We start from the raw sequence: 21,833 nt of genomic DNA on the forward strand, positions 1-21,833 counted from the left end.
CACTTTTTCTCTCGTTATGAGGGTTGGGGGCCACATTCTTCATCTCTGCCAAGGGCTATCCTGTTATAATATTTCTGTATTTCTCTTGAGTTCCTCTCCTTGGGGACATAGGGCTCTCTGACGTGCCCAGGCGTCTCAGAACACGAGTCAGCTGTGTGTGTTCCTGTGGAGGCGGGGAGGGGTGAAGGTCCGGGCTGAGCCACGCCTTCCCTTTCCAGGAAAAGTGTACTGGTCAGACAGCACGCTGCACAGGATCAGCCGTGCCCGTCTGGATGGCTCGCAGCATGAGGACCTCATCACCACAGGTGGGCCTTGCTCCCAGCCTTGGGCCCGCCTGTCTGGCTACAGAGCTGGGGAGAGAGCCCGTCTGTCTTAAGGCAGGAGCCAGTGTGCTCTGTCGACTTCCTGCAGGGCTGCAGACCACAGATGGGCTCGCGGTGGACGCCGTCGGCCGGAAAGTGTACTGGACAGATACGGGAACCAACCGGATCGAAGTGGGCAACCTGGACGGGTCCATGCGGAAGGTGTTGGTGTGGCAGAACCTTGACAGCCCGCGCGCCATCGTACTGTACCATGAGATGGGGTGAGAGCGGCGCTGGGGCCCTGGGCGGCAGGATGAGCACGCCCGCCTCGCAGGAGCACCGAGACTGACCTTCCGGGGGGCACTTCCTCTCCCATGTGATGGCCTTCAGGGTGGCAGTGTAGCCTAGAGGTTCCAAGCGTGAACCCTGGAATCAGAAATCCAGAATTCAATTTTTTTCACCATTTATTAGCTGCGTCTGTCCCTTTGGTTCAATATTTAACCTCCCTGGTCCCCAAATGGCGACACACTCCACTCTTCGTGCCTGGAGAATCCCATGATCAGAGGAGTCTGGCTTCTGCAGCCCATAGGGGCCCAAAGAGTCAGACGCGACAGATGCGACTTAGCACACACGTGTGGTCCTCAATTTCCTTACCTGTAACGTGGAGGTGATAATGAAAATGCATGCCTTGAGGACCTTGTAAGGATTAAGTGAGATAATGCATGGAAAGTACTTAAAAATTTTTTATTTTAATTTTTAAAATATTTTAATCATTAAAAACAAATATTTCTTTGGCTGTGCAGAGTCTTAATTATGGCATGTGGGATCTAGTTCCCTGACCAGGGATTGAAGCTAGACCCCCTGCATTGTGAACACGAGTCTTAGCCACTGGACCACCGGGAAAGTCCTGAAAGTCCTGTTTTCTTAATCATGAAAAACATAACATTAAATTTACCATCTTAGCCATTTTCAAGCATACAGTTCAGTAGTGTTAGCACTTTCACATTATTGCGAAACAGGTCTCCAGAACTTTTTCGTCTGGCAAATCTGAAACTCTGTAGTCATTAAACAACTCCTGTTTGTGCGTGTAAATGCTTTCCACGGTGTTTGGCGTATTGTGAGGACTCCCCGTGTAGAGGAGCTGTGGGAGGAACCAGCTATTACCGTTTCTTGCCCAGGTTCATGTACTGGACGGACTGGGGGGAGCATGCCAAGCTGGAGCGGTCTGGGATGGACGGCTCCGACCGCACCGTGCTCATCAACAGCAACCTCGGGTGGCCCAACGGACTGACTGTGGACAAGGCCAGCTCCCAGCTGCTCTGGGCTGATGCCCACACCGAGGTGGGGGTCCTGCTCCTGCGCAGAGCCTGGGAGTATAGGAGGGCCGCGGGATCTCTGCTGAGGGCTTCCAGCCTCCTAACAGCCACCCGGTACCCTCTCCTTCCTCCACAGCGAATTGAGGCTGCGGATCTGAACGGTGCCAATCGGCACACATTGGTATCACCTGTGCAGCACCCATATGGCCTCACCCTGCTCGACGCCTATATCTACTGGACTGACTGGCAGACCCGTAGCATCCACCGTGCTGACAAGGGGACTGGCAGCAACGTCATCCTGGTGAGGTCCAACCTGCCAGGCCTCATGGACATCCAGGCTGTGGACCGGTCACAGCCCCTGGGTGAGAAGACCCCGAGGGCTGTGAGCCAGAGGCCTCTGACTTTCTGGGGCCATCTCAGCATCAGAGATCTATCCAGAGCAGAGAGATGCCTTTACAACCAGAGGGACAGGGACCTGCCTAAGCCCCTCCTCCAGGATCAGGCTGTGTTCCCTCTGGGTACAACGGGTACTGCATATTCCCACGGCAGGGTGCTGTCCCCTTTAAAGGACTCCCGGAGACACCCCTGCTCCTTCTAGCTCATCCCTGCTGGGCACCAAATCCTGTTATGCAGAACAGTAGACCGTCAGGCACTAGCAAACCCGTGCCTTGGTTAAGATTCAGACCGTATTCCAGGCCGGGTGTCAAAACTTGCCCCGTTCTCTCTCTTTCGTCACCAGGTGTGAACAAGTGTGGACCCAGGAATGGTGGCTGCTCTCACCTGTGCCTGCCCCGGCCCTCGGGCTTTTCCTGTGCCTGCCCCACCGGCATCCAGCTGAAGGGAGATGGGAAGACCTGCGACCCCGCTCCTGAGACGTACCTGCTCTTCTCCAGCCGTGGCTCCATCCGGCGTATCTCCCTGGACACCAGCGACCACACGGATGTGCATGTACCGGTCCCGGAGCTCAACAATGTCATCTCCCTGGACTACGACAGTGTGGATGGCAAGGTCTATTACACGGATGTGTTCCTGGATGTTATCAGGTATGAGTGTCCCCGAAAACCTCCAGAGGACACAGACCTGCTTCCCGTCTCTGATGGCTGAGGTCATGGTCAGGGGTCACCTCTAAACGGACTGATTTGGCAACTTGGATAGGGAGTTCTCACCTGGATTTGTTCACTTTGCAGTGTTATCCCAGAAGAGTTTCAAACTTTTTTGTTTGTTTGCTTGTTTGAAGATTCCGATGTGCTTTCACAGTGATAAAAGAATCCGCCTGCTAGTGCAGGAGACTCAAGAGACCTGGGTCTGATCCCTGGGTTGGGAAGGTCCCCTGGAGGAGGAAATGGCAACCCACTCCAGTATGCTTGCCTGGAAAATTCCACGGACAGAGGAGCCTGGCGGGCTACAGTCCATGGGGTGGCACAGAGTTGGACATGACTGAGCGCACACGCATGGCCTATCTTGCGTTTCGTAAATGTATATTTTTGGTCGCACCATGCAGCTTGCGGGATTCTCTGACCAGGGATTAAACCCATGCTGCCTGCACTGGAAACAGTGTCTCACCCACTGGACCCCGAGGGAATTTCCCTATTTAAAGAGGACTAGAAGTCCAGTATGTAAAACCAACAGATAAAGTCAGGCTAGGGATCTGGAGCCTTCTACCCCTACTTCTGGACCCTACAGGAGTTCCATGGATCCTCTAAGACTCACTGATTAGTTGGCCACATCGCCAGACTGAGTGTATTGTAATACAGAAATACCAGCCAAATGCAAGCTTTATGGTGGTTTGTGAGGTTGTGCTTGTTTTTGTTTTTTAAATATTTTTTGTTTTATTTAAATTTTTTATTCTTTCAATTTTTCACCCAACACAACCAAGGAATGTAGTACCCTGTGTTCATGTACGTTCATGTACATTCACGTACGTTCACGTACCATTAGAGGGGTTTGCCGTGGCAGAGATTCTCACGTGGAAGAACAGGAGCATTCCCCTTTTTCTCCCTGAGGGGTGTATTAGAATCTTGTCCTGAGAGCTGGTGGGCATGTAGAGTTTAGAGAAGGCCCCCATGTGCTGGTGGCATGCCCCTTCCCCCATCCTGGGTTGAATTCCCTGCTATATTATAAAAAATGCACAGGTAGATTTTGAAAATCTTCCCTTTCTTCTGATCACCACCTAGCAATCCTTGTCTCCTCCTGAAGGTGTATGGGGCTTATTAACCTGTCTTCTGGCAAGACATGGGCCCAAATGCCACCTACTTAGAGCAGGAAACACTCTGTCCTCCCAATACTTTATTCATTAGATCCGCAAGTATTTTGAATACCTACTGTGCTAGACATGGAGGAGTGTACTTACAAATGGGCTTCCCAGGTGGCGCTAGTGGTAAAGAACCCTCCTGCCAACCCAGGTTAGACTTAAGAGGCGTGGGTTTGCTCCCTGGGTCAGGAAGATCCCCTGGAGGAGGGCATGGCGACCCACTCCAGTATTCTTGCCTGGAGAATCCCAAAGACAGAGGAGCCTGGCGGGCTACAATCCACAGGGTCGCAGAGAGTCGGACACGACTGAAGCTGCTTAGCATGCGCACATACATGCATGTACTTATAAACACTTGGTCCCCGCCCCTTGGAGCTTACAGTGTAGTGGGAATCCAACTCTGGGAATGTGGATTAAAGGGGTATCAGCCTATTGCTGATCTGATCAGTCATCTAACCCTGGGCTGCTCCTCAAGGCGAGCAGATCTGAACGGCAGCAACATGGAGACGGTGATCGGGCGTGGGCTGAAGACCACTGACGGGCTGGCAGTGGACTGGGTGGCCCGGAATCTGTATTGGACAGATACGGGCCGAAATACCATCGAAGCGTCGAGGCTGGACGGTTCCTGCCGCAAAGTGCTGATCAACAACAGCCTGGATGAGCCTCGGGCCATCGCTGTTTTCCCCAGGAAGGGGTAAGTTTTTGGCCAGCAGGAAAGAGACCCAGGGGAGAAGGGCCTGGGGAGGAGGCGCTTGAATATGCCTCTTTCTAAATGGTATTCTCTCGACCTCTGGGTGCCATCTTCCCATGCCTTGCTGATGGCACCATCGTGTCCCAGGTTCCTCTTCTGGACAGACTGGGGCCACATCGCCAAGATCGAACGGGCAAACTTGGATGGCTCTGAGCGGAAGGTCCTCATCAACACAGACCTGGGTTGGCCCAATGGACTTACCCTGGACTATGATACGCGCAGGTGGGAATCCTGTCCCAGATGGCATCCTGGAAATTGGGTGGGCAGAGGAGAAGTAGTGAAAAAAAAAACTGACTCGGAGAATGGGACTCACCCTCCTTGATAGGGGTGAGAGCTCCTTGGTGGGTAGGGCAGAGCAAGCAGCGAGAAGGAATGAGGCAACGTGCTCTTGGAACAGGAGTCGCTGAACCCAGCATTCAGCCCTCAAGTGGGCTTTGTTTATCTGGTTTACATGTTTTTCTTTTTTAATTTATTTTGTTGTTGTTGTTCAGTTGCTGTCATGTCGGACTCTTTGCAACCCCATGGACTGCAGCACGTCAGGCTTCCCTGTCCTTCACTATCTCCCAGAGTCTGCTCAAACCCATGTCCACTGAGTCGATGATGCCGTCCAACCATCTCATCCTCTGTCCTCCCCTTCTCCTCCTGCCCTCAATCTTTCCCAACATCAGGGTCTTTTCCACTGATTCAGCTGCTCTCATCAGGTGGCCAAAGTACTGGAGCTTCAGCATCAGTCCCTCCTGAATAATGAATATTCAGGACTGATTTCCTTTAGGATGAACTGGTTTGATCTCCTTGCAGTCCAAGGGGCTCTTAAGAGTCTTCTCCAACACCACAGTTCAAAAGCATCAATTCTTTGGCACTCAGCTTTCTTTATAGTCCAATTCTCACATCCATATTTTACTGGAGAAATCATAGCTTTGACTAGATGGACCTTTTTCAGCCAAGTGATGTCTCTGTAGGAGTCAAAGGGTGATCGAGTTGCTGAAGATGAGATGGGGTGCTGGCTCCCCTGAGGTCACTTGTTTTCTACCCCTCTCCAGAACCGCCCTGGTCTCCCCACTTATGAGTCACCATCCCAATTCCACTCTTCAGCTTAGGGACTCCCAGCGACCCCCTCATCAGGTCACCACGACTGCTCACCGCACCCGCCAGCTCAGCTCAGGAGGGGACAGCCGGCTCCCTGAGGGCAGGGCTGGGTACCTGGCTCATGTCGTCAGTGGCTACTTTTTCTCCTTCGCAGGATCTACTGGGTGGATGCCCACCTGGATCGGATTGAGAGTGCTGATCTCAGCGGGAAGCTCCGACAGGTCCTGGTCAGCCACGTGTCTCACCCCTTTGCTCTCACGCAGGTACTGACTCGGAGAACGGGACTCACGCTCCTTGCTGGGGGGGCGATATTTCCTCGGGGCTCTGTGTCTGCTCCAGATGCTGCTGAACAGGTGTGCTTCAGAAGCCCATTTTGGGAGTGATTCTTGTACACGGAAGTCTTGCCGCCCTGCACCCTGCTGCTCCCGCTTGCCCACATTCTAGCATTCAGAGGGGTGGCTCTCCCACAGCTGTGTACAGAGTCAGCCGTGGGACTTGTGAAAATGCACATTCCTGGGCACCAGATATAAAGAATCTGCCTCCTAAGGGTCTGGCTGGGAATATTCATTTTAACAAGTTCCCCAGTTGATCCCAGTGCCGTGGTCCCAGCAAGCAAACTCAGGCAGCTCAATTAACAGCCAGACAGTGGAGTGGCTGAGAGCCAGCGTTTTGAGGCAACGAGGCAGTCAGTAAGTTTATTGGGTGAGTGCCTCCAACGAGCCAGCTTTGTGGGTTCAAGTTCTGCCTGTGTCATGAAGTGACTGGGCAATGTGGACAAGATAGTGAACTTTCTAAGCTTCACTTACCTGTAAAAGTAATGAGTTTAATAATAGTGTTGTCTTGAAGTCGTGTCTGACTCTTTGTGACCCCATGAACTGTAGCCTGCCAGGCTCTTCTGTCCATGGAATTCTCCAGGCAAGAATCCTGGAGTGGGTAGCCATTCCCTCCTCCAGGGGATCTTCTCCACCCAGGGATGGAACCCGGGTCTCCCGCATTGCAGGCGGATTCTTTACTATCTGAGCCACCAGGGAAGCCCGAAATATACACAAAGCATTAACACAGTACCTGCCACGCAATGTGTGTTATTTCTGATCATTTTCATTAGTATTGGCTGACATTGTTTTTTAAGAGTTCTAACCTTGTAAAACAATTCAAGGAAGGAAAAAGGCAGGGGCCAAAACAGGGATGCTCAATCATTCAAAAATCTTTGTCTTTTTTTTGAAAAAACATCCACTCTATCTATATTCTGCATTATATCCTACCAGCCAAAAGATTTTCTCTGACTTCACTTAATGATAGGCTTTCCTCCCTGGTACTCTACATGTAAAACTACAGGATTATACTGAGCTTAGTTTTCTAGTCTGCAGGTTTCCCTGGGGTTTCTGATGTATACCCTAGGGATGGGAGGGGAACCGCCTACACTGTCCTTCCTCCCCTGGTTGAGAATCTCAAGATCACTGAATTAGAGGGCAGCTGCCTGCAGAGGTAACCAGGGAACTTGGGCCAGGGCTATGAGTGAAGGGCCTGTGAGAACAGGGACCCAGAAGGACCCCCCACCTCCACAGTTTACTCCTGTTTGCTAGGTACAGGAACTCAGTTATTCGCTGAGCCACTGAGTTGACTGACTGAGGACTACATGTTAGTGCTGGGAATTGAGAGATGAATGAAGCACATTCTTGTCCTTGAAGGGCTTAATCTGGCAGGACAGACAGACATGTAAACAGATGACCATAGAATGTCAAAACCCGCGTGTAGAAGGGAGGACACAGCTCAGAACAGCATGGAGAGAAGGGTGAATTCTCTGTGGACTGGGGGAGATCTCCTGGGTAATGCCATATGTGGGGATGCATACGAGTTGACCCGGATATATGAAGAAGAGGGCACCCGGGCAGCGGGAATGAATGGGCCGAGGCACGGAAGCTGTCGTGGGGTCTGCCTATTAATAGTTACCCTTTTGGGGTCCCCCTGCTGAGTAGCAGGACAGGTGGATCTACTGGACAGACTGGCAGACCAAGTCCATCCAGCGTGTGGACAAGTACTCAGGCCGGAACAAGGAGACAGTGTTGGCGAATGTGGAGGGACTCATGGATATCATCGTGGTCTCCCCTCAGCGGCAGACAGGTGGGCTCCCGGTCCTGAGGCTGCTTCCGTACCACTGGGGGGGTTTGTTGATCACCCCAAGGACTGTTAATAACCAAGACGGTCAGAGCCACTGGAGAGCCATGGGTTCACATCTGAAGCTCTTAGGCCTTTTCAGCCCCCTGTTGTTATACCCCTCCTTCCTGCCCCACTGTCCCTGGGAGTCGAGGAGCCCTGAATCTCCTCCATTTGGAGAAGCGTCAAACTGGGAGACTTGATTCTGTACCAGGCCAGACCTTCATCTGCTTTGCTCCCAGGGACCAACGCCTGTGGCGTGAACAACGGTGGCTGCACCCACCTCTGCTTTGCCAGAACCTCGGACTTTGTGTGTGCCTGTCCTGATGAGCCCGACGGCCGGCCCTGCTCCCTCGGTGAGTTGGACTGATGGGCCCCCCTGCAACAGCAGAGCCCTTGCAAGGGCAGGAGGTCAGCAGCTTTTTCCATCTGGCTGAGACTGTCCCTCAGCGGATCTTACAGCCGAGCGACTAGGAGCAATGAGCTTGAGGTTTGGAAAGGCACAGAGCGGGTTTGTCTGGCTTCCGGCACGAACGTATGTACGTATGTACGTGGCTGTGCTGGGTCTTCCTGGCGTCACGTGGGGACTTCTCTAGCTGCAGCGTGCTGGCTTCTTGTTGTGGCACGTGGGCTTCGGGCTCTGGAGCACGTGGCTTAGTATTACCGTGCACGGGCTTTCTCTAGTTGGGGCGCATGGGCTCAGTTGTCCTGCAACATGTAGGATCTTAGCTCCCCGACCAGGCATCCAACCCACATCCCCTGCAATGGAAGGCAGGTTCTTAGCCACTGGACCACCAGGGAAGTCCCTGGCTACTGGCATTTACTAGAATGGAAATCAGCTCTCTTGAGTCCCTGATCCCTGCTGTAACCTGTGCATGACTCTCTTTCTTCCTGCCCTTTGTGGGCCAGCTAGCCCATCCAGAGCTGTTAATATTGGAAACCAAATCCTTTTTAGTAAGAAGGACATCTAACGGGCGTGCCTAGGATGAGGGCAGCTAAAAGATGGCTCCGTCAGGTTCTCCAGATGCTACTCTTGGACCACAGGTAGATATTTGGGGCCCCAGTGGTCCACTCCAGCCCTTGTTTTCTCTCCAGTACCTGGCCTGGTGCCCCCAGCTCCCCGGGCTACCAGTATGAGTGAAAGGAGCCCCGTGCTACCCAACACGTTACCGACTACCCTGCGTTCTTCTACCACCCGGACCCGTACATCTCTGGAGGAGGTGGAAGGGAGGTAAGTGCATTTAGTATGGGCCTGAGGGCTCTCTGATCCAAATCTCATCGCCTGCCAGCAGACCACCATAGTCTCAGCTTGATAATTCTGGCAGATGGGAAATGGATTACATCATTATCCACTAGTCCCTGCTGTTTGGAACTGGAGATGATATTTAGTCTTGTAGATTGTTGCAAGTGATTTTTTTTTTTTATAGCTCTGGAAGCAAGAAGCTTCAAGAGCAGCTTTAGAGAGAAATCATTCAGGAAGAGTTTCCACCTGGCATTACTCCTTCTTCCTTTCTTTCTGTGATTTCTGCTCTGGCAGAACAGGTTTAGCATATGGTCTTATCCTACATTTTACTTAGAAGCCACCAAGTCATAGTGGTCTCTGGGCTGGGGCTTTTTAATTTGAGACATTCCCAGGTATATGATGGCCTTAGCTTATAATGACCTGTAACACTAAAACAGGCATGTATGTGCACACACGTGCTCACACACACACACACTCCATTATTAAATAGGCAAGCATAGCCATGAACAGTTCTCAAATCAAGCATAAAATACTGTATTTCATTAAGCTGAAAGTGCTGTCAATTTAAAATGCATCCTGATTTGAGAGATTAAACTGAAAAAATAACCAATGGCAATTGTGGTATGCCATTAATTGTAAGACACAGCCCTATTTCCGAGATATAAGAATACAGGGAAAAAATGCTTATCTTAAAATTGATGAAATATGTTATATTCAATGTAGAGAAAGTTAGATAAATGTGTTTTTTTAATTTATGCTTGGCAAAAAAATAATTTGGAAGTACAGATAGGAGTAAAGAAGAAATAAGTACCCATATGTGCATATATAATTACCTTTAGTGTTTCTTTGTTGTTGTTATATATGTATATTGCAAAATTATTACCACAATAAGTCTAGTTAGTTAACATCCATTACCACACGTATCCAGTTTTTTTTTCTTACAATGAGAACTTTTAAAATCTACTCTTTCAGCGATCTTACTACTAGGCATGTACCCTGAGGAAACCAAAATTGAAAAAGTCACATGTACCCCAATGTCCACTGCAGCGCTATTTACAAACGCTAGGACATGGAAGCAAGCTAGATGTCCAGCTACAAATGAATGGATAAAGAAGCTGTGGTACATAAATACAATGGAATATTACTCAGCCATAAAAAGGAATGCATTTGAGTCAGTTCTAATGAGGTGGGTGAGCCTGTAGAGCCTATTATACAGAGTAAATTAAGTCAGAAAGAGGAAAACAAGTGTCGTATATCCATGCATACATACGGAATCTAGAAAGATGGTGCTAATGAGCCCATGTGCAGGGCGGCGATAGAGATGCAGACAGAGAACAGCCCAATGGACACGGGGTGGGGTAGGGGAGAAAGGAGAGGGTGGGGCGTCTGGAGAGAGTAACATGGAAACATATGCACGACCGTGTGTAAAACAGATAGCCACTGAGAATCTGCTGTGTGGCTCAGGGCACTCAAACCAGGGCTCTGTAAGAACCTAGAGGGGCGGGGTGGGGAGGGCAGAGGGAGGGAGGCTCAGGAGGGGGCAGAGGTATTCCTATGGCTGACTCCTGTTGGTGTTTGACAGAAACCAACACAGTACTGTAAAGCAATTATCCGTCAGTTAAAAATAAGTAAATTTAATTAAAAAAATTTTTAACTACTCTCTTAGCAACTTTCAAATATACAGTATTGTTAACTGTAGTCACGATGATGTATATTCCACTCCCAGGACTTATAACTGGAAGTCTGTGCCCTTTGACCATCTTTCTTCTTTTGTCTACCCCAAACCCCCCATTGCTGGCAACTACCAATCTGTATGATATTAATTATATCTATTGATCTTTTTTCAGAGTCCATGTATAAGTGACATCTCTGTCTGACTTATTTTACTTAGCATAATGCCCTGAAGGTCCATCCATGTTATTGCAAATGGCAGAATGTGCCCCCCCCTTTTTTAATGGCTGAATAATGTTCCATTGTATCCCTATACAAACATTTTCTTTATCCATTCATCCACTGATGGACACTTTGGTGGTTTCCATGTCTTGGCTATTATAAATAATGCTACATTGAACGTGGGGTGCAGACACCTTCTTGAGATATTGATTTCATTTCCTAGTTTTACTCTTTTGATGTCTATCTTCCCAGGCATTTTTCTGTTAGATCATTTTTACTGTCATATTATTTTTAGTATCAACTGTAGCTTAAAAGGTAGTTAATACTTGCTTCCAATTGTGAAAACAGAAACAGAGTAATAAGCCCTAATGGCAACTCTAGACTGTTGTCCCTGAAATTAGATCAAATTTATTCTATGTGCCCCATTTTCTCTTTTTTGAATTTACTTTTAATTGGAGGATAATTGCTTTCCAACATTGTGTTGGCCTGTTTTCTCTTGTTAGAAGAGTTTATATAGAAATGTTATATGATATAAACACATACCTTTCTCACTAACTTTTAAGCTCTAAAAATCATTATTAATCTGATCTTATTTGGGCTTATTTAGAGAACTTTTGAACCTACTCAGATATTTTTTTCCTCTCAGAGTTCTACTTGAAGACTCAGTACACCTTGGATTCAGATGCTTTTGCAAGCAGCTTTTCTCTAAGCTTTTAACTGTCAGTCCCTCAGTCTTGATCGATTCTTTGTGATCCCATGGTCTGTAGCCTGCTGGGCTCCCCAGTCCATGGAATTTTCCAGGCAAGAATACTGGTGTGGGTTGCCATTTCCCTCTCCGGGGGCTCTAACCTTTTAGGACATACCTTTAATTGCCAGCTCAGAATGTGCCCCAAAGGAGTTACCTTGTCAGCATTTCAAGTTAGTTATCTAAGCCCTCTCTCTGGATGTCTTGCATATTCCCATGTAAAAGAATGAAAGAGAAAAAACAAAATATATATTTTTTCAGGTCTTTCTAGACTTTGTGATAATCTTTATCCAATGAGAGGTTTGCTTAACTGGTAGCTTCTTCCCTCTCACCCTGGTAGTTTAATAAAGCCTACCATTTGATGTCTTTAGTGTTCTTTCAGCAGTCAGTTCACTCCCAGACCTGCTTCTTCTTTTTAAAGAATCCTATTTAAAGAGTACATATTTTGGGAATTCCCTGGCAGTCACGTGGTTGTGACTGTTTCACTGCCATGAGTGTGCCAAGTTGATTCAGTCGTGTCCAACTGTGCAACCCTATGGACTGCAGCCCACCAGGCTCCTCTGCCCATGGGATTTTCCAGGCAAGAATACCGGAGCGGGTTGCCATTTACTTCTGCAGGGGATCTTCCCGACCCAGGGGTTGCGCCCGGATCTCATATCTACCTGCATTGGCAGGCAGGTTCCTTACCTCTAGTGCCACCTGGGAAGCCCCTTCACTGCCAAGGGCCTGGGTTTAATCCCTGGTTGGGGGTTCTGGAATCCTACAAGCCTTGTGGCCAAAAAACAACAAAGGAATACATATTTTTAAAACATTTAAACATGATAAAGCATCTTAAATTTTATTTATTTATTTATTGGCCATGCTGGGTCTTCGTCGCTGAGCGGGCTTTTCTCTAGTTGTGCTGAGTGGGGGCCACTCTCCAGGTGAGGTGCGTGGGCTTCTCAACACAGTAGCTTTTGTGGCGGAGCACGGGCTCTGCCACATGTGGAACCCTCCCAGACAAGGGGTCAAACCCATGTCTCCTGCATTGGCACACGGATTCTTTACCACTGAGCTACCAGGGAAGCCCAGGGTGTTTTTTTTTTTAAACTTTTTCTTTTGTATTGGGGTATGCCATCACCGACTCAATGGACACGAGTTTGAGCCAGCTCAGGGAGATGGTGAAGGACAGGGAAGCCTGGTGTGCTGCAGGCCATGGAGCAGCATGCACTTGAACAACAACAAACAGCTGATGAACGATGCTGTGACAGTTTCAGGCGCACAGCAAAGGGGCTCAGCCACACGTGTACATGAATCCATTCTCCCCCAGATGCTTCTCCCATCCAGGCTGCCACATAACACTGAGCAGAGTTCCATGTAGCATCTTGAAGACTCACGCTGGTTGCTCTGTATTTCCTGGTCCTGCCCTCTCCTTGCTTCTAACCTCTCCTGTCTGGTACAGTCTCCTATCTGAAAGCCCTGATCCCAGGCCTTTTGCCCGGTCCTCACAGGACTTTCCACTTTTCCTGGAGGAAGGCAAGATCTTTGTTGAATACAGGTAGCTTTCACATTTGGTTCTCTCTGCCCCACAGGTGCTCTGAAAAGGATGCCCGGTTGGGCCTCTGCGCGCATTCCAATGAGGCCGTGCCTGCTGCTCCAGGTAAGCCCCCAGTGTCCATCTGCTTTGAAAAATAAGAGGTAAGAAATTGAAGTCGCCATTGAGATCTTGCGGAACCTTCACAGGGACTCTGGGGTTGATGAACCCTTTCCTTAGACTAAACTCATAGAAAGAACAACCATAAATCACTGCCACTTCTGGAGTGCTTTCTGTATGCCAGGCACTTATTTATTAAGCCATATCTGTGTGTGCATCGGGTTCCCCGGTGGCTCAGTGGTAAAAAAAAAACCTGCCTGACGAAGCAGGAGCTGCAAGTTTGACCCCTGGGTCAGGAAGACCCCCCGGGAGAAGGAAATGGCAACCCACTCCAGTATGCTTGCCTGGGAAATCTCATAGAGGAGCCTGGTGGGCTATAGTCCATGGGGTTGCAAAGAGTTGGACATGACTTAGTGACTAAACGACCAATGTATTCATGACTGTATATGAATGTATTTGTATATACACTCTCACTTTCTATCTCCAGATGTAATACATTTATTATGTGATATTATATATTTATTATTAAATATAAATAATAAATGAGGAATTTATTATTTTCATTTAACTGATGAGAAAACTTGGGCTTAGAAGTTAAGCATCTTGCCTTAAGTCACACAGGTAGTAAGTGGTAGAACTGGGGTTAGAGATGCTGACAGAGTGATAGGTTTCTTCTCAGCCCCCTCCGCCCACCCCCTGCGGCCTCTTCCCTGAGAAGGAGGCCTGTAATTGTCCTCAGATGGTGTGGGAAGTAAAAAGGAGCCTTCCATCCTCCCACCCCTCACGCCAGCTAGAAGACCATCCGTGGTCCCCACCTAGCATCCCTCTGCTCTTCCCAGGGGAAGGACTTCATGCCAGCTACGTCATCGGTGGACTCCTCAGCGTTCTGCTGATTCTGGTGGTGATTGCGGCTTTGATGCTGTACAGGTAACCTCAGCCCCACTGCAGGGGCCACCTGTTCACTGAAGGGCCCCGTTAGCACGTTTGGGACCCCCTTGAAGCTGACTGCTCACTGATTCAGCTGCTGACCAACCTCATTTCAAAGCTGGCTCCCTGGGCAGAGCAGCAGAAGGGAAGGGCAGATACCTGAATGTGTACCCTTCTTCCCCAGGCACATCACAGGTCATTTCCTCATTTCATGACCCCAGCAACCCTCGGGATTTTCCTTATGGGCTAGGATCCTGAGGACACGGGGGATGTCGCCCAAGGTCACACAGTTAAGAGGCAAAGCTGGCACTGATCTAGCAGCTTTGCTTTTTTGCCACCATCCCACACCACCTCAAACCACTGAAGCTGGAAGTGATTTTCTCTTCACGCAAATACAACCCTTTATGACAATGTTGGGTGATGTATCATTGCTCAGTAGGAATCCTGGGAATCCTAAATTTCAAGTTAGAATACTTTTTTATCACTCTCTCTATATATATATATTTCCCCTAAATGCTTTAAATGCAACTCACAGCAAAAACATCCTTCTGCTAATAACAACAGCTACAATAGTAATGGGCTTCCTTTATACCTCAGTCGGTAAAGAATCTGCCTGCAGTGCAGGAGACCCGGTTTCGAGTCCTGGGTTGGGAATATTCCCCTGGAGAAGGAAATGGCAATCCACTCCAGTTTACTTCCCTGGAGAATCCCATGGATAGAGGAGCCTGGCAGGCTACAGTCCATGGGGTCACAAGAGTCGGACACGACTTAGCAACTAAACCACCACCACCACGACAGTAATAATAGTAACAGCTACCATTTAATGAATATGTCTCAACGCCACAGCCACCTTATAATACAGATATTATTGTTCCTCACTTTACAGATGAGGATCTAAAGTTCAGGAAGTTTAGATTATGTCCACCAACATCCCTAGCAGCTAATAAGTAACAGAAGTGGGATTGAAACATGGGTCTGTCTTGACACTAAAGCTTGGTGTATTCGTTTTCTATTGCTGTACAACATTAACCCCAAACTTAGCAACTTAAAGTGACAACCACTGATTACCTCACAGTTTCTGTGGGTCAGAAATCTGGGTGCGGCTTAGCTGGTGCCTCTGCCTCAGGCTGTCTCAGGCAATCCAGGTGTCAGCCAGGGTTCCAGTCTTGTCTTGAGACTTGACTGCAAGAGGAAGGGCAAGGATTCCCTTCTAAGCCCAGGATTCAGTTCCTCACAGGCTGTGGGCTGGAGGCCTCCCTTGTCAGTTCCTTGCCTTGTGGGCCTTTCCATAGCACAACTTCCAACATGGCAGCTTGCATCCCTCAGAACAAAAGCAGGAGAGAGACAGAGGAGGGCAAGCCAAGAGGGAAGCCAGTTTCCTTATCAGGAGTTTCCTCGTAACCAAATCTAGTATCCCACACTTTTCTACGTTCTGTTCCACAGAAGCAAGTCAGCAGGCCCAGCCCACACTCACGGGGCAGGGATTCAGAAGGTGTGAGAACCAGGAAACAGGGCCCACTGCGAGGCTGCCTGCCCAGATATCCTCCCCATACAGATCTGAACTAATTTCTCATCCCTTTTTCTTCCAAAGACACAAAAAGTCTAAGTTAACTGATCCTGGAATGGGGAACCTGACCTACAGCAACCCCTCCTACCGAACTTCCACTCAGGAAGTGAAGATCGAAGCGACCCCCAAACCGGCCATGTACAATCAACTGTGCTATAAGAAAGAGGTAAACATGAAGACTCGTATCTGAGAGTGTTTCTGGAGGGGGCGGGGGATTACGCTCCAGTCGCCTGAGCAGTAAGGCTGCAGGGAGGGGTGCTGGGTGGTCCTGCCATCTTGGGAGCGACAGTGAAGAGAAGACTGGAATGTGATTTGGGTTTCTGGCGAGGTTGGCAGCTTGTGAGGGACCAGCTTGAGGGGCCCTGGTGAGAGCAAGGTTAGAAAGCAGATTCCAGGGATGTCCCTGGTGTGGTTGGGACCTCACCTTCCGACGCAGAGGGTGTGGGTTCAATCCCTGGGCAGGAAGCTAAGATCCCACATGCTTTGGGGCCAAAAACCTAAAACATAAAAACAGAAGCATTACTGCAACAAATTCAATTTAAAAAATAAAAACTTTAAAAAAAAAAGAAAGCAAGCAGATCCCAGGAGGTTTAGGTCTGAAAGCATGTGGGTGTGCACCTCCCTGCCCAAACATGTTTTCCCAGGTTCCATCCCTTCTAGAGCTGTCATTCCCCAGCAGTGAGGCTGTGCCCCTTTAGAATGACCCCAAACTCCTAGAACTCCTGGACTCCCGCTTTCTAACCCCTGATCCAAGCTGTCGGCGCCCAAGCTGTAGCTGGGATTGGCTGGTGTTTTGCTATTCTTCCTTTTATCACAGAATCTAAAGGAATTTCTCTATAATTCTGAAAGTTTATGTGCTTTTAACTCCTTTGTTGTGAAAAATTATTTGCTGAATGTTTAGGCATGAAAAATAGTCCCATTTCAATGAGGGCGTATAACCTAGGACTTTTTTTCCCTAAAATCCTGCAACCCTTCATTAGAAATTATCCTGTATGGGACTATATGAGATTCTCTTGGCCTGTCTAGCACAGTCAAAACCAGCCCTCACACCGACAGAGCTCCTCTGCGTAACTAGTACCCTCTGCATAATAATCATGTGATTTCAGGACCCACGAATTCCCCTATTAAAAAAACCTGCTACAAGCCAAAACCGAACCTGTAGGGATAGCTTGCAGATTCAGGGATGACAGGACCCCCCCCCTTCTCTATTAATATCTTTTGAGAGAAAGACTCTGGAAGCTTCTTGGGTTCCTGGCGTGTCTGATGCCCCAGAAAGGACCCCCAGTGAGGGCCCTCGGTTAGACACTAAAATCATGTCTCTTTCTCCTGTTGTATGCTTTCTCCTCAGCAGCTCTTTCACCCCTCTGATAGTCTTTCACCCTTTCTCTTCTGATTTCCTCTTCATTTCAGGTACCTGTTGCTGTGTGTTTGTAGAGGGAGTGGTATCCCCCATTGCTAGTGCCGTGCCACCCACCTCTTCCTGACTTACCCCCGTGTCTCTGTGATGAAGACACTGAGTGGGCTGCGTCTTATCTACACTAATTCGGCATGGAGCGTGTGCTTGGTGACTGGGCATGTGTGTGCGTGCCTGTGGGCTCGTGTGCTGTGTCTCTCTCTGCTTGATTGAGGGAGCTCTTACTCCCAGAGGGCTGGGAGGACCACATTTTATGTTGTGTAACCATCAAAGCATCCTGCTTATTGTAGGGGCTCAATAAATATCTGTGGAATTGAACTGTTACTAAAATAAAGCAGCAGTTGCAGGGCTCTTGGCAGGAACACTATCCCAGGGACAGAAGCCAAGCCATGGCCCATTTTTCTCTTGGCAGTGGCGGCATGTGGGTTGGTATCCCCCAGAAACCAGGAGTAAGGCTGTCCTTTGAGGAATCCAAAAACGGAGAAGCCTGAGCAGAACTTAAGGCTTCCTTGGAACGATCCCTGGGTGCTTGAGAATGGCCCCAAGGCTCATGGGAGCAGAGCCAGAATAACCTCACACTAAAGCTTGTAGGTTACAGGTCCCCAGTGGATTGACACTTAGAACCCAAATGAGAGCCTTTCTGCCTTACCTTCTGAAATTTTTCTTAAGAACATTAGAAGAGAATTAAGACTAAAATAGAACATGGAGCTATGTTCAATATCTTGTAATAAACTATAGTGGAAAAGAATCTGAAAAAGAATTTTAACTGAATCACTTTGCTGTACACCAGAAACTAACACAACATTGTAAATCAACTCTACTTTAAAAAACAAACAAAAAAGAATAAAATAGCACAAAAGTGGTTTAAAACCTTGAATAAGTGAACATTTAACTGCTTCCATCAATTGCTTCTGGCCAGTATCTTAGCATGCTGTCCCATTAATAAACCACATTAGTGATGTGGCAATAGCTAACATGACGTAGTGCATGTTACGTGTTAGATTTTATACGTTAGGTACCTACTAATTGCATTTCCTGGATCACCTGTTTTGACCCTCACAGCCATAGGTTATGAGGTATGGGTACTGTTGCTCTAAAGAGGTGAGCCTGGGTTTGGGAGGTGTTCAGTGATTCGCCCCAGGTGACGCAGCCAGTGCGTGGCTCACGCAAGGCCGGAAGCCACGGTTCTCCCGCCTCCCCGTATGATAAATGGTAATGATCATCAAAGCTGCTCCTTTCCTTTTAGGCTCAGCCTTATACATTGGCTCTGACTAAATTTCCCCGTTTGTCTGTGAGATCTTTGCACTCTTTGCACCCACTCCTACTCATCCACCCACTTCAGAGAGAGCTGATCAACTGACTGTGTCTCTCTGCTCTCCACCCCAGGGTGGACCTGACCATAACTACACCAAGGAGAAGGTCAAGATTGTCGAGGGCATCTGCCTCCTGGCTGGCGACGATGCCGAGTGGGATGACCTCAAGCAACTGCGCAGCTCCCGGGGGGGCCTTCTTCGGGATCACGTGTGCATGAAGACAGACACCGTGTCCATCCAGGCCAGCTCTGGCTCCCTGGACGACACGGAGACGGAGCAGCTGTTGCAGGAAGAGCAGTCCGAGTGCAGCAGCGTCCATACCGCAGCCACTCCCGAAAGACGGGGCTCCCTGCCCGACACAGGCTGGAGACACGAACGCAAGCTCTCCTCGGAGAGCCAGGTCTAAATGCCCGCGTTCCCCTCCCTGCCACTTCCTTCTCCTTGGTGGACTCCCGGTCCTCGTGCTCGCTTACACGGCAGGCCCCTTTTCTCTGTGCTGGTCCTGCTCCTCCTCCTGCCACCCCGTCAACTGCTCCCCGAGCCCTCTGCGCGAGCTGTTTCCACCCGAGTTCGTACCTACCTGTGAACCAGAAATGATGGGGCGTCCTCAGAATTTAGACCTGGACTGTATCACGAACCTCACCTCCTGCACTCCATCCTGAGCGCCCCCCGCCCCACCCCGCCGCCCCGAAACCAGGCCTGGTAACGATTCCTCGTCGTTACAGAGCTCCACCTGCCTCCCCTGGTACCCTCAATGCTTGCCCCACCAGAGCTGATGACCCAAGATGGCACTCCCCCCATCAGAGCTGGCCTGATCGCTTCTCTGGAGAACTTGCTAACTGGGGGCTGGGGTCATGAAAAGAGAGAGAGATGAAGGATAGAGGCTGAGAGGAGGAGGAGGAGTCAGCCCAGCTGGCATGGGCATCTGGGGAACCTCCAGCCTCGAGGGCGTTGGCAACACGAGAAAGATTTCAAGGGTGATTGGGCCGGGTGTCCTGTCCATTGCCGGCGGTGGATATGATTCATGCCCTGAGAGTTGTTTTTCCAGCTGCAGGCATTGAAGAGATCTATCTGGGTCTGGCTCAAGCTGTTCTTCCTCCTGCCAGAATGCCTGGAGCCTTTTCTACCTTCAGATGACTGGGGGTGGGGGTCCCTACCACAGGGCTGCTGGCTGACACGAATCCCCTCCTGCTGCCTCTAGGCTGTGAGCCGGTGGCTTGAGTAAGTGTGGGGGCCTCAGCACGGGGTCTCTGCCATATCTGAGAAGTGCTTCTTAGGCCAAACATAGCCCATCTCCTGAACTTTTAATGTCCTGCCACTCTCTTCCCTCCTCATTCTCTGAGATTCTGAGCGCAGAGATCCTGGAGCAGCTTCTCAAAGGAGAGCCCTTAAGTTCAACAAATGGCTGGGAAGAGCGAGACTCGAGGCCCCCAGGGCCTAAAGTGAAGGGGTCCATGAGGCTGAGCCTCCTGCATTCTCAGGTGCTCAGGGATCTAAGCGAGTGGACAGAGCCTGCGGCTGGGGGTGGTGAAGTTCCCACTCCAAGTCCTCCCAGCTAGGTGACTCCCTTTCCGTGCTGAGATGCCGTCACTGGCTTCATTCTTATTCACAGAAAAGGCATGCGTGTCACACAAATGTTGGGGGAATTGAGACTTCTTACCGTCCTAAACGTCTACCTAGCTCTTCTGGGTTTGTTTTTTCAGTGCCTAATGTGCTTATTCTGATCTAGCCTTGTGGGCACCTGTGGTGAAGAGGCCTAAATAAAGATGTGTGTGTGTCGGGGAGGCAAGGAGTAGAAAGGTAGAGAAAAACACTGAGGAGGCCCTTTCAGCCCAGGACACACCCAGACCTCTTTCACCCAGGGATGAGAAGACACAACAGGAGCTGAGGATAGATGGGGGTGCCTCGAGGGTAAGTTTCCAAATTTGAAACATGTCCTGGGGCTCCTGGCATTGAGAAATCAGCCGCCAAACATGTTGAGTGAAAAGGGAAGACCAGAGCTAACCTTTTCCTGTCGGTTCTAAGATCGCTTGAGACAGGTGCCAGGCTCTTAGCCCTGCTCAGTAGCCAGCCCCAGGTCTGGACCCTCAAAGGACAGCCAGGCCAGGCCAAACAGGATTTCCCAGCACACAAAGTAGGAAAAGAAAGGTCCCCCTCCTGGGAGGAAAGGGGGCATTTCACATTTGACGGGGCAATAAAAGCAGGAGCATTCTGGGTCCTCGGATTCGCGGCTTGGGGATGTGGAGAGAAAGTAGCCAAACGGTATCTTCTCATGTGGAAAGGGGAGAGGATCTTATTGCACTTGGGCTGTTCAGAATGTAGAAAGGACATATTTGAAGAAATATCTATTTGAGCACTGATTTACTATGTAAAAAGCAAAATCTCTCTGTCCTAAACTAATGGAAGTGATTCTCCCACACTCACGTGTAATGGTTTTAACGTTACTCACTGGAGAGATTGGACTTTCTGGAGTTATTTAACCACTATGTTCAGTATTTTAGGACTTTATGATAATTTAATATAAATTTAGCTTTTCTTAATCACCTTGCCTGGCTTGGAGTCATGACTAGTAACTGCGCCTGCTTTGTCTGGCTGAAACATGCTGTGGAGACCTGCTTGCAGACATCACCACTAAGCCCTTTGGGGGTGTGAAGAGTGATAAAGGGTGGGAGGTTCCTGGCTGGAGGTCCAGCTCATCTTGAGAAGACAGGTGAAGACCAGAGTTCATTGGCTTCTGAAATCCTGATGTCCTCTAGAGCAGGGTGGCTGGTAGGTTTCATTGGGAGTGCCAACTCTTGTTGGTCATGGCTGCCCGAGGTTCTGTCCAGACCCGATGGAAAAGAGTGTCATGATGGTTAGTGGAATCTTCTTTGGGTACCATACATGCCATGACATACGTTCTACTTCTGTTCTAGGTCTATGAGGGCTTCGGTGTCACAGAACTTGACTTTGCCTTGCAGGGATGGTCACTGGCAAGACTGTTGGATGTCTTGAGGGAAAAGCACAGGGATGGGGACAAGAACGGTTAATTCCGGCCCCAGGTCTACCACTAGCTCTGTTTGATCTTGTGTTTCACAGTTACTCTGAGAATGGGTCAAAGGAACTAAAATTCCTTTTGTTTTTAAGAAGCTGTCTATTCATAGCCCATCCATTACATCTCACGGCTAGAACAAGGCATTGGGGATCCCATTTCAGCCTCTGGACATAATACCTTTCAACGAAGACTGGGAGTCATGCAAGT

General features: G+C 49.2%; 1 protein-coding gene across 3 annotated transcripts in view; it reads left to right on the top strand.

Annotated features, from left to right (window-relative positions):
• The window catches only part of LRP4 (LDL receptor related protein 4), a 53,397-nt gene extending 32,262 nt beyond the window's left edge, over positions 1-21,135 (top strand). The window contains exons 24-38 of one of the 3 annotated variants that reach the window (XM_018059129.1): positions 219-305; positions 412-583; positions 1,481-1,643; positions 1,755-1,980; positions 2,358-2,661; positions 4,342-4,560; positions 4,705-4,839; positions 5,858-5,966; positions 7,680-7,824; positions 8,100-8,213; positions 8,953-9,088; positions 13,310-13,377; positions 14,211-14,298; positions 15,890-16,031; positions 17,214-18,122. In XM_018059129.1, coding sequence (XP_017914618.1) covers positions 219-305; positions 412-583; positions 1,481-1,643; positions 1,755-1,980; positions 2,358-2,661; positions 4,342-4,560; positions 4,705-4,839; positions 5,858-5,966; positions 7,680-7,824; positions 8,100-8,213; positions 8,953-9,088; positions 13,310-13,377; positions 14,211-14,298; positions 15,890-16,031; positions 17,214-17,258 — 2,153 coding nt within the window. In that variant the 3' untranslated portion in view covers positions 17,259-18,122. Of the gene's footprint in view, positions 1-218; positions 306-411; positions 584-1,480; positions 1,644-1,754; positions 1,981-2,357; positions 2,662-4,341; positions 4,561-4,704; positions 4,840-5,857; positions 5,967-7,679; positions 7,825-8,099; positions 8,214-8,952; positions 9,089-13,309; positions 13,378-14,210; positions 14,299-15,889; positions 16,032-17,213; positions 18,123-18,665 lie in introns of those variants that run through there. The other 2 variants (XM_018059130.1, XM_018059128.1) reach the window with 2 other exon arrangements.

Source organism: Capra hircus, chromosome 15 (genome assembly GCF_001704415.2).
Source record: "Capra hircus breed San Clemente chromosome 15, ASM170441v1, whole genome shotgun sequence".
Taxonomy (NCBI): Eukaryota; Metazoa; Chordata; class Mammalia; order Artiodactyla; family Bovidae; genus Capra; species Capra hircus.